Genomic DNA, 12,634 nt, shown 5'->3' with positions numbered 1-12,634 from the left:
AAGAATGGGGAGGAGGGGGATGGAAAATAGAGATAAATAAAGTGTAGTTTGCGTTTGTGGTGGTAGTGGAAGCACAGTCAGTGCTTAGCATTCCTTGGGAATTCTGTACTTGTCCTGTTCAAGGTTCCATTCTGGGGGAGGATGCTTTTTCATTGTGTGATGGTCTGTAGATTGTGTGTTGTGGGTGTTTCTTCCCTTGATTTCCAGAGATTAAGTACAACAGGAAAAATATTTTTTAAAAATGTGTCATAACTTCATTTAACGAATGCTATACATAAGCAATAGTTTGAACAGATTTCTGATGAGTTTTAAGCAATATACTATGAAAGACATCAGGAATAAGTTATTTCTTAGAGATATAAATCATCTTATCACTGAAAGTCACCCAACCAAGGAAAATTGTTCTTGTAAAGACTTTGATTATTTTGTTCTGCAGAATCTTTAAAATTTTGGTCCATTTTTCTATTCCATTTTAACTGCAATAAATTTATTCCGCCTGTTAATTTTTCCTTTGTTTTCTTTTCAGCTCCTTGTGGCTATAATGTAACCTCTCCGAATGGTACAGTTTATTCCCCAGGATTTCCAGATGAATATCCAAATTCAAAGGACTGTACATGGCTTATTTCTGTCCCTCAAGGCCATGGGGTTTATATCAACTTTACCTTACTCCAAACTGAACCAGTGAATGACTACATTGCAGTTTGGTATGTGACTGTTCAACATAAAATAATTGGTGTCTGGTTGATTTGTCCTTGACTCTGTGTCTGTAGCTCTGACTTTTACTTAGTGGTGTTCTCTACAATGCAATATAGGTTCCAAAGACACAGAGTAGTTAAGAGTAAGGTTAAAACAAAAATGGATACATAAACTAACTGCATAAATGGACAGAGTAAGTTCCACATAATACAGCATTCTTGTAGTAGTATTGGTCACAGGATATTAGAGATATCAGGTGGGTAAGGTAATGTCTTGTATTGGACCAACACAGAAGTTGGTCCAATAAAAGTTATTACCTCACCCACCTTGTAACCCTTATGGTGCAGGCAGGTGATAACAGTTATGTTTGTTTTTTAGTTGTTGTTTTTGGTAATTTTACTTTTAAAATGAAAAATATTAATTAAAATATAGTGTTCATGTTAATTTGAAAATAATGGATATTTATATCATGATGCATTGGGCAGAAGAAGGAAAAATTTCAAAGCCCTTTTAGCCTAATTTTTTTAGGTCCTCTTTGAGTGCTTGCCTCGATCCATACTTCCAGCAGTCATTACTCACTGTCTGCTGCTTCACGGGAAGATGCAAATGTAGGCAAGGTGGTCCAGCTGTCCCTCTTCAGAGGAGACTCCTAATCTCATCTTCTGGGGTAACAGCTTGGGTGTCATCTACAATGTAATGACATATGCAAGCACTCGAAGAAGAAAAAAGGTTACTTCTCATAACCGTTGTTCTTGAAGATGTTTTGCATATTTCCATTACACAGTGCACCCTCCTTCCCCAGCACATGAGAGTCTAACATTAGGTTCCAGTGCGAAGAAACTGGAGGAGGGATGGAGAATCTCTATCCTTTATATCCTCACTTGCAGCACAAGGAGCTTGGAGATAGGTGGGGTCACCCCATAGGTACTGCTAGGCAAAATTATCTGGCACTGCTGCCTGAGGCGCACACATGCCCACAGTATGATGGACATATCCAACACACCTCAAAGAACCACTGTTGCAAGAAGGTAAGTAAAAGTGGTTGGTTTTATTTTGATTTTATTTATTTATAGTTGTCATTAGTGGCAGCATGTATTTATGTTAGGATGGGGTAATTTTCAAAGCTGGTACTGGAATGAATAGTGATAAATGCATTAAACACACTTGACAAATGACACTGTTTAAAACATAGTTCATGTATACTCTGGTTTTATATATATATATTTGTCTGTGATAAGGAGGTTAACTTGATAGGCTTAGGATAGACAAGACATGAATTAATGCACTGGGTTTTTATCTGTCAGAAGTTGGACTGAACTCATCATAGACTGAAGTGAGCAAATATCCTTCTGATCTAAAGATAGTGAAAGGGCAGAAGCTAAATGATTTCTGGAGTATAGTGTAGTAAAGTACATATCACAAAAGCTTCTTGATTCAGTTTGGGTTCAGCAGGTGTAACCTATGGAGGGCCCACAAAAGAAGTGTTCTAGAGGTTGGAAAGTGAAAACAGTGTTTTAGTTGTTCTGACTTTTTTAGCTGAAATGTTTTTACATAATGATACTCAAAATGAAAGTAGCTTAATATTGTATGTGTGTGTGTGTGTGTGTGTATTTGGTGTCTGTTCTGCTGTTGTGAGATGCAGAGCTCTTATTTGATTTCTGAGCACATGTCTACAGCAGTTGGGAGTGAATGGCAATCATGAACAAAGGTGTCATCCTGCAAACCCTTACTCCCTTGATTGTACTGGAACTACTGGCATAAAAAAGACTGGCAGGCAATAAATGTATCATGTGGTTTCAAGAGTTCTCAAGATATGTAAAATGGTTTATTTTTCTGAGGTACAACTGATTTATATGTGAAACATAGAATGGGAAGGAAAGGAATGGAATGGAATGGAAGAGAGGTGTAGAAAACCTCAAGATTCTAAAGGTAGCCTGCAGGTATCTTACCTATGCAAAAATGAAAGTGACTATTGCATGCACTTTTCTCAACCTTCTCTAAAAGGGTCAGGCTTTGACGTTAGAAAAAATATTCAACATTGCCTTCATAGACTGAATACAAATGAAACAATCTCAACCACAGTAGTTAGGATTAACTTGCTTTCTCAAAGATTTAGCCTGCTGTCAAAAGAAAATAGATTGTTAATTTAAATTTTAATTATATAGGTTTTTACTAAGACTACTTTCTTTCTTTTGGTCTCTAGGGATGGTCCTGATCAAAATTCACCTCAGCTGGGTGTTTTCAGTGGGAACACAGCTCTTGAAACAGCTTACAGCTCGACCAATCAAGTCCTTCTCAAATTTCACAGTGACTTCTCAACTGGAGGGTTCTTTGTCCTCAATTTCCATGGTCAGTCTGCTTCCTAGGAACATATAGTTTTGCAGATTAGTTTGTGGATTTTAGGAATATTTCCTAACCATGATGTCCTTATTGAGAAAATAAATTAATCATGCTTACTTGGCCTGCTATTTTAATGTAGTAGTGCAGATTTTCATGCACATTTTTTTGAATTCTTTAGGTCTGAATCTGACATTTTTGAACAAACTGAACTCTAAATATTAAATGTTGAACTATTTTGTTTTTCATATTTTGTGGCAAAATTCTGGCCTATCTTTTATGCAAGAGTTCACTTATTTGGGGGTAACTAGGTTCAGTACCATCTCTGGTCATCCTCACAGTTATGTGCAACTGTGTAATGGGAGGTTTGAACACTAACTAACTACTCTCGGCACACAAAGATACTCAGAGATGAGAGTACCTCATATGCATGCTTTCCCCTTCCTGTCCTTAGTGGCTTTTTATGGTTCTCAATCCACCTTTCTCCTTGCACTGTGCCTAGAGAGGTGCAGTAACTCACACATCTGTCACAATTAGAGAGGTCTGAGGATTGATTCCCATTATGCTTTATTTGTTTGTTTTTTAACTTTTGTAACTTGACAGGTGGGGGAGGGATTAAGAGGATATAGGGAGCAGCTTTATTCTTAACTGAGCCTGATTTCCATGGAAGGAGAGAGATTAATATGTGTAATATGTGCATTCCTATCCCTGGCTGACATCTTTATTTTGGAGATATTAGCCAGGATTATCCTCGTAGGCTATCAGAGAGAAAATCAAGCCCTAAATGTTCAGTAGAGGTAAAGACAAACTAAGTGCCCAAAGCTACAAACATGTTAGTGATTGTAATGTTCATTTTCCCAATGGGACTGTTCAGAGCAGTAAATACTATGGCCAGCAGGACATGTTTCCTGAAATTGTATATCCTCAAAAAATTTGAAGAGCTGACAGAAACTAGTTTAGAAGGAAATGGTAACTATTTCACATTTGTTTTTTAATAACTTATTGGTGGCATTGTATTAGTAGTCATCTGGCTTTTTTGTTTGTTTTTGCTAAGTAAAACATATATTGAGTCAAATTCATCCCTGGTTTCTCCCAGTTGTTTTAAACCAGAGATGAACTGCACTGACTAATGTGCGTGAGATGTATATTTTTATATTGCTAACAGACATTTTTCATATTGTTTTAGAAATATTATGAAAAGTCACGAGATGGGTAACCATCATGTTTTAACTGATTTGTTTAGTTGTGAAAATTTAGATCCAGATATTGCAATTTTGACTGTGCGTGGGTTTCAGTGTGAATCCATGTAGGCACACAGGTGCCCATGCACGGTCAATTGTAGGATGAGGGTGTTAACTTCCATTATAATAAATTTTATTAATCTAATATTTAATAGTATTTAAATTTTGTTTTGTAGCTTATCAACTAAAGAAATGCCAGCCTCCACCAGCAGTTCCACAGGCTGACTTACTTACAGAAGATGATGATTTTGAAATAGGTGATACATTTGTATCTCATTTTCTCATAAAACTCATGCTAGCACACTTGGCCATTACGCAACTTTCACTTAAAATCTAGTTAAACCATTACTACATCTCATTCTCCTCCTGAGTACATTTCTAAGGTATCTCCAATGCTTGAAAATATAATACAATATGGAAATCTTCCCATTATTCCTTCTGTCCTCTTCCTATCTGACAATATGAGATTCATATTTCAAGTTTTCTTCTCCTTTTACATTTCTACATTATACAGTAACTATATAAAATAATGTCTTTTAAGGGGAAATATCACATATTTCACATTGTAAAAGGTAATATAGATCATACTGAGGAGTAATTAAAAAGAGTCTGTCATTGATCCTTTTCAGGAGACTTTGCCAAATACAAGTGTCATCCTGGTTTCACCCTGGTTGGAAATGACATGTTGACTTGTAAGCTGAATGCACAACTGCAGTTTGAGGGCTCACCCCCATTTTGTGAAGGTAACTCTGTTTTTGTTTAGATTGTACATCAGATTCATTGAGCATTCTTTTTAGTTTTCCTTTATCCTAAATGGAAATCTCAGCAAGATTTTGGAACACTTTAATTTCCTGTGGTTTCCATCTCTGTTTAATATAAATGTTTCCAGGTATTTCCTCAGCAGATAGTTCAGCATAGTCAAGGAAACAGTTTTCAAACCTGAGGTCTGATTAGACACCTAAATCATTGTTTAGGAACCTAAATAAAAATGGCCTTATTTTCAAAGGTATTGAACTCCCGTTATTTCCTTGTTTTATGAGTGGCTATATTTATCAAGTGTTATTATTGAAACATAAAGTATAAATGTATTAACATGACCTAATGTGTGTTGCACCCCAGAAGGAAAATATATCTTTTTGTTGTCTTGTGAATGTTTAAGCACATGTCCTTAATTTAAACATTCGCAGGATAACCAATAAAAGGTTCACCTGGGTTTTCTCGATTATATTTCATACGATGTGATATTGTAACATTTTTAAAATGTGCTTTAAAAATACTTGTGGTAAATTTAAGCATTTACAAGGAAACACTGAAAATCTTTTGATAATTCACATTACATATGGATGTTTAATGTGTTTAAAATTTCAGGATTTAAGAATGTACATTAATTAAATGTGAAAAAGTATAGTTATATGTCCCATCTATTTTTGTATATTCACACAAAAACATGTGAAAATATCTTCAAAACCTGACAGGCAACAGCTTCATATTTATGATGACTATTCTGTAAGCAAAGTTTTCCAGGATTTGTGGGAGGATTTAAGTTTATGTTTGTTTGTTTTTTATATATTTGATGGCAAAAACATTTACAAAAATGTTGAAACAAAAAGGGCTAAGAAAAATCTAAATCATAATCATAAAATTCCTTCCTTGATCTCCAGCAAACTTGTGAAATGATGGTCTGTCATGGAAGAGAAGCTGTCCCTGAAATTTGAAGATAACTTTAGTTTGGGGGAGATTGGAGAGCAGTCAAAAATCAAACTTTTCACAAGAAATTAGTTGTAACTTTTTCTGAGGAGGGACTGTCAGCCCTCCATAATTTCAAAATATATATTATTTACAGTGGACATCATTGAAAATTAAGCATTTATTGTGATACCATATTAATACTTCTCTGTATATATTACTGAATGTTACCCCAATTTTCACAAAATGATTACTGAGCACTATGTACTTGCTAAAGACATCTGACTACAACTGTATTAATAACTTTAACATGATAAACATTAACTTGTCCTAGTATCTTTGGTCCTCCTGTAAAGGAAGTAGAATGTAGGGCTAAGACCTCTACACTTGTAGGGATGGTGTCCACTGCTTGCATAGAAGAAGCCATTCTCTCTACGGCCCTCTATGAGTCTGGCCAATCTGCCACTAATAATGATGGACTTTTGTTTTTCCAGTACTCATCCAGTTGTATTCTAAATATAGAAAAGATAATACCAAACTCAATACTGCAGTACTGCATTTGGTTACATTTTAATGATATTCACTGCAGAAAGTTATATAAATAAAAATGCTGTGTATCAAGTTTTAACATTTATATCAATGTCACATTAGGATTTACATCAGGATCATATTAGATACTAGTGTGTGCGTGTGTGTTAGTGTGTATGCACTCGCACACAAACTCTGTTAAAAAGACATTATTATGGTGGCAATATCAAGCACTCAAAAGTTAGAAAATGCCAGAATTAAGGTTGCCAAAGTAATATCTTAAGTTTTCGTTAAAAAAAAAAAAGTTTGAATACCCTAAAACCCATTGACATTTCATCATGTGACAGCATATTGACAGTCAATTGGATCATCAGCATTTTGTTAGAACATTTACATCCACTACACAGACCTCTGCAACTTGAGCTAAGGGTGTAACCGACAGCAGTAATGAATTGTCACTCTCTGTGGACCAGCACTAGATAGGGGTGAGACAACTTTGCCAGTGGGTTGCACAGATATTTGCTGGCAGCAGAGCAGGGCCGCCCAGATGGGGGGGCAAAGGGGGCAATTTGCCCCGGGCCCCGCGCTCCGCAGGGGCCCCCAGGAGAACAGCTGAGGCTCCCGCCTCCACCCCTCTCCTGGAGCCTCAGCGCATCGAGCGACGAGTCTCCGGCGGGGCCCCTGAGCCCCGCCCCACTCAGAGCTGCGTGGGGAGGGGGCAGGGCTGTGAGCTCCGGGCTGAGCTCAGCTCCCTCCGCTCGGCGTGGAGCTCCCAGCCCCGCCCCCTCACCACGCGGCTCTGAGCGGGACGGAGCTCAGGCCCCGCCGGCCACACGCTGCAGCTGTTCCGGCGAGGCGCTGAGACTCCGGGTGAGGAGGGAGCCAGGGGTAAGAGGCTGGGGCCGGGGCGAGGGGGAAGCGGGACCCGCCGCCGAAGCGCAGCCCGGTCTTCGGCGGCGGGGGGCCCCTTCCGTTCCGGGACCCGCCGCCGAAGTGCCCCGAAGACCCGCGGCGGGGACCCCCCCCCGCCGAATTACCGCCGAAGACCGGGCTGCACTTCGGCGGCGGGTCCCGCTTCGGCAGTAATTCGGCGGCGGGGGGCACTTCGGCGGCGGGTCCTGGACCTGAATGGCCCCCCCGCCGCCGAAGACCCAGGGCCTCCGGAATCCTCTGGGCGGCCCTGCAGCAGAGGACTGGTGAGATTCAGGAATCTTGGGTTCTGTCTATTCCAGATTCTGGAGGGCATCGTGCTTTGATGGGCACAGACTCTTCTGCCCGTCTCCCTCTTCCCTCCTCCCCAAAAAAAAACCTTAACCCCTTCTACCTTATCCTTTCCCACCTGTCCATTTGCCAGTCCTGTTTCTTCCCCATCCCAGTCGTCATCCCAGTCCCATTCTTCTCACTTAGCCAATCCCAGTCTCCACTTCTCAGGCTTCCCATCCCAATCTCCTTGCCTAGACATGCCTAGTCTCCCTTTCTGGACTCCCCATCCCAGTGTCTCCTGGCCCCCAGTCTGTCTGTTCCCCTCCTGGCCTCATTCTCCATGCCCATAAATTCCCAGTAGCACCCTTGTCCACAGTCTCCTTATCCAAATTTAACATCTCCACTGGCCTTCTGTCACACACCCTCCTGACCATGCTACTCATCCTCACAGGCTCCCAGACATCCTCTCTAGGCTACTCATTCAACCTCACCCTTCCTCCCCTCCCCTTTCCTGTTTCTTTTTCCCAGTCTCCCCCATTGCTGGCTCCCTGTCCCAGTCTCTTTGTCCAGACAGTGCCTGTTCTGCCCCTGCAAGTCAATGCCCAGTTTCCCCCTCCTCTAGTCCCCAGACTCCAGTCTCGTTTCCTTCCCCCAGGAACCTTAGATTAATCTATTCTTCTCTTCCCCTCCATGTCCCTTCTGCATTTGAATCAAATAGCTTCCTCCTCCATGCTGTGTAGGCAAAGCAAGGGGTCACTGGGAGCACAGGAGAGACAGGATCCTTGCTCTCAATTTTTGTGTCCGAACCTGGTCTTGGCACAGCCTTCAGCAGCCCAGAGCTGCAGTTGCAGATAAAGTCCTGCTCAACACAAATGGAATCATCAGAGATTTTAGCTGTCTAGCAAGTCTCTACTGAGTGTGTGTGAACTCTGATTTTTTTTCAAAGGCTTATAGGTTGTTCAAATTTATGTGGATTGATACAGGAACAACAAAAGGCAAATCTCTGACATACAGGCTATCTCTCTACCAAATTTCAAATCCCTTCTCCAAAGCACGGGAGTGCTAGAGCTTCTCAAGAAAAAAGTTTTCCAGAATGTTTAACTTGAGAAAAACAATGTATTTTTTCCCTAGACTTATTCTCAGAAATGGCTGGATTGTTTTGGCTGAAATTGCTTTTTTTCTTTGATAAATCAGTCTGAGGTAGATATCCAGCATATACAATTTCAGCCTGAACAGTTAAAGTTTGGCAAAGTTGTAAAAAATTGAAAACAGGGTCTTTCAATGGGAAGTGTCAAACAACCTTAATAATTGGAGTCCCCCTATAATATGTGTGTGTATTGTTGGGAATATAAGGTGGGAAAGGGAACATGCACCAATTTAGGCTTCATCAACTTTAACCTTTATTTATAAATATTCAGACAAAATGATTGCCACTTATAGTGTCTGAACATATATTTATGCCAGATGATAAACCGATAAAAAAGAATGGGTAGGGAACTAAATTATCAAATTATGGAGTACCAGGAAGTTCTCCTGTGTTCCATGAGGTTTGTTGCTGCCTCTGGTTCTTCAGTCTCATTCCTTCCATTTCTGGTCTGGTATATCTCCAATTTTGGTCTCATTCACCTGACTCCCTATGCATATCCACATTACAAATTCATTAGTGTTTCTCTAATCAGTGTTAAGCATTGTATTCTGCATAACCAGTACAATACATAAGGAATATTGTTTTCCTATTTACAATTGTTGACTGATATCTTTTTAAATGTTGTCTGTTTATACAAAAAATAGATGAGAGATGGATCCTGAGCTGATTTGGTGCAATTTGGGGTCTTTTTAAAGGACAATTTTGGATGTAGGCTCATTTTTAGTGATTATTCATGTTAAGTTTATATGAATCCATTATCCATCAGTTATAACATCTCTAAGATAAATAATTTTCTCCATAAGGAGCTGTACTATTCTGTCTGATTGTATCCTCCTAAAAAGAAGGGTTCATGCATAGCTGCTCACTGATAAAATCTTCTCCATCAGTAGTTGCACTTCTCTACCACCACATGTTCTTCCATCACTGCCTTGAGACAAACTTCTGCATACACCCCTTACCAAACTACCATCTCTCAACTCAACCACCTATTAGACCAAGTACTGCTGTTGGGATAATAATCCGATAAAGAGGTGTGTGCAAATAGATGGAAGACAGGAAAAGTTAAGGTTGCTGTGCATAATGCATGGTGTATGTCAGTGTAGTATGGTGAGAGTCCATCAGTGGGGGAGTAGAGGGTATGTACTGTTAGGTTGCTTAATTTTTTTTATTTCCTTGCATTGGTGGGTTTGTATTAAGCATGTTATATGTGTAGTATAGGTTATATGTGTAGAGGTGAACAGTGAGGTGGCAAAATTTGCAGATGGCACAAAACTGCTCAAGATAGTTAAGTCAAAAGCTGACTGCAAAGAATTACAAAGGAATCTCACAATACTGGGTGACTGGGCAACAAAATGGCAGATGAAATTCAGTGTTGATAAATGCAAAGTAATGCACATTGGAAAACACAATCCCAGCATAATAATAATACATAATAATGGGGTCTAAATTAACTGTTACCACTCAAGAAAGAGACCCTGGCATTATTGTGGATAGTTCTCTGAAAACATCTGCTCAAAGTGCAGTCAAAAAATCTAGCACCTAATTAGGTAATTAGACAATAAATATCCTAATGTCGCTATATAAATCCATGGTATTCCCATACTTTTAATACAGCATGCACTTCTGGTTGCCCCATCTCATAAAAGATATATTGGAAATGGAAAAGGTACAGAGAAGGGCAACAAAAATGATTAAGGGTATGGAACTGCTTCTAGATGAAGAGAGATTAAAAGACTATCACTGTTCAGCTTCAAAAAGAGATGACTATGGGGGGATATGAAAGAGGTGTATAAAATCAAGAATAGTGTGGAGAAAGTGAATTAAGAAGTTTCATTTACACCATCACATATGACAAGAACCGCGGGCACCCAATGGAATTAATAGGCCAGAGGTTTAAAACAAACAAAAGGAAGTACTTCTTCACACAGTGCATAGTAAATTTGTGGAACTCATTGCGAGGGGATGTGGTGAAGATCAAATTTATAACTGTGTTAAAAAAAAAAGAATTGGAGAAGTTCATGGAGGATAGATTCATCAATGGCTATTAGCCAAAATGGTCAGGGATGCAACCCCAAGCTCTGGATGTCCCTAAGCTTCTGACTGCCAGAAGCTGGGAGAGGACAACAGGGGATGGATCACTTGATTATTGCCCTGTTCTATTCATTCCCTTTGAATCTTGTGGAATTGGCCACTGTTGGAAGACTGGATACTGGCTAGATGGACTATTGGTCTGACCTAATATGGCCATTCTTACGGTCTTACATAACTCTTCCAGAACAAAGGATTTTTTTATTATTGCTCCTTTGACACAAGTATCCAATTCTGACAGTAGTGTTGCCCCTCAGCCAAGCAGAAACAGACATCCAGGGCTTTGCAGGTCAACATCCCAGTTCATTACAGTTCTTGACTGTTTTACTTATCAGCTCTTATACATTTGGTCAATAAAATAAGTAAACATGGTTATTGTTTTTATTTTTATGTAAAATATGTTATAATAATTACATTATGTGGAGTAGGCATGATGATTCAGACAACCAAAACATTCTGTTGTAAATTGGACTTTTAACATGAGCCAAAGTGGATGCATCTCTGGGGAGAGAGTTTTAGACTATTCTTTCTTGGAGCTATTGTGCATTTTTTAAACCAGAGATTGCTACTGAAGAAACGTTCAGCTCAGATGTAGTGAAGTCTGCAGTGATTTCAGCACTTATGTACTATAGGTGGGAATTGCTCTTGGCAATGGTATTAAGAAAATAACTTGAAGTAAGAAAGAGAAAAAGTGGAGAAAATTAAGTGAAAGTATGTGATACTGTAATTTATTAAATCAATGTGCAAACATACAATATTAAAATTCATATTATACAAATGTTCAAACTGAAATAATTCTAAATTACTGTGGATTATGAACTAAAATTAATGTTTTCCATTTTCTTTTTTCTTGTTAAAAAAATATTTGTATAGCACCATAAATGTAGATGCTATTTAGGGACAAAACTAAAACATGTTCATTCACTCTGAAGAACTTGAAATCCAAATAAGAAAGGTGAGACAAATGCAAGACAAGATTCATATATTCATAGGTGTTCAGGTCAGCAGGGACCATTGTGATCATCTGTCTGACCTGTATAATACAAGCCATAGACCTTCCCTGAATAGAAACTTTGCTTAAGTAGATGATATCTTTTAGGCAAAAGTCCAATCTTGATTTAAAAATTGCCAGAGATGAGAATCGTGCACAACCCTTGGTAAATTGTTGCAATGGTTAATTTACCCTCGCTTTTAAAAATAGTATCTTATTTTCAGTCTGAATTTGTCTAGGTTCAACTTCCAGTCACAGGATCTTGTTATGCCTTTGTCTGCTAGACTGAAGAGTCCATTGTCAAATTTGTGTTCTCTATGTAGGTACTTATAAACTGTGATCATATCACCCCTCTTTCTTAAAATAAATAGATTGAACTATTGATGATAGATTCTCCTATTGTGTTCGATGGATGAGCTACAGTCATTTATTGTGGGTCCTGAGATGAAACCAAAGGCCAGTATCAGACCTGCAGTCCCATCCAACGGTGCTACAGGTGAAGACAGTTGTATCAGATGAATGTGAGCTGCCTTTACCGTTATGCCTCATACATCTCTTTTTGATTACAGCAGTCCATGAGCTCATGAAATCTTTCAGTCTGAAGTGGCAGAGCTGATATCATCAGATCTTATCATGGGCTAAGAGCTCCAAGGTGTTCATGTCAACATTGCAAGATTGATGGTTGGTCGCACAGTGTCTTTGTAATGTTTTCTTGGT

General features: G+C 39.0%; 1 protein-coding gene across 1 annotated transcript in view; it reads left to right on the top strand.

Annotated features, from left to right (window-relative positions):
* The window catches only part of CSMD1 (CUB and Sushi multiple domains 1), a 1,651,174-nt gene that overhangs the window by 1,464,289 nt on the left and 174,251 nt on the right, over positions 1–12,634 (top strand). The window contains exons 44-47 of the mRNA XM_045010124.1: positions 527–704; positions 2,900–3,045; positions 4,451–4,531; positions 4,904–5,017. Coding sequence (XP_044866059.1) covers positions 527–704; positions 2,900–3,045; positions 4,451–4,531; positions 4,904–5,017 — 519 coding nt within the window. The remainder of the gene's footprint in view (positions 1–526; positions 705–2,899; positions 3,046–4,450; positions 4,532–4,903; positions 5,018–12,634) is intronic.

Source organism: Mauremys mutica, chromosome 3, assembly GCF_020497125.1.
Source record: "Mauremys mutica isolate MM-2020 ecotype Southern chromosome 3, ASM2049712v1, whole genome shotgun sequence".
NCBI lineage: Eukaryota > Metazoa > Chordata > Testudines > Geoemydidae > Mauremys > Mauremys mutica.
The sequence above is the reverse complement of the archived record's forward strand: the minus strand, read 5'-3'. Positions and strand labels throughout refer to the sequence as shown.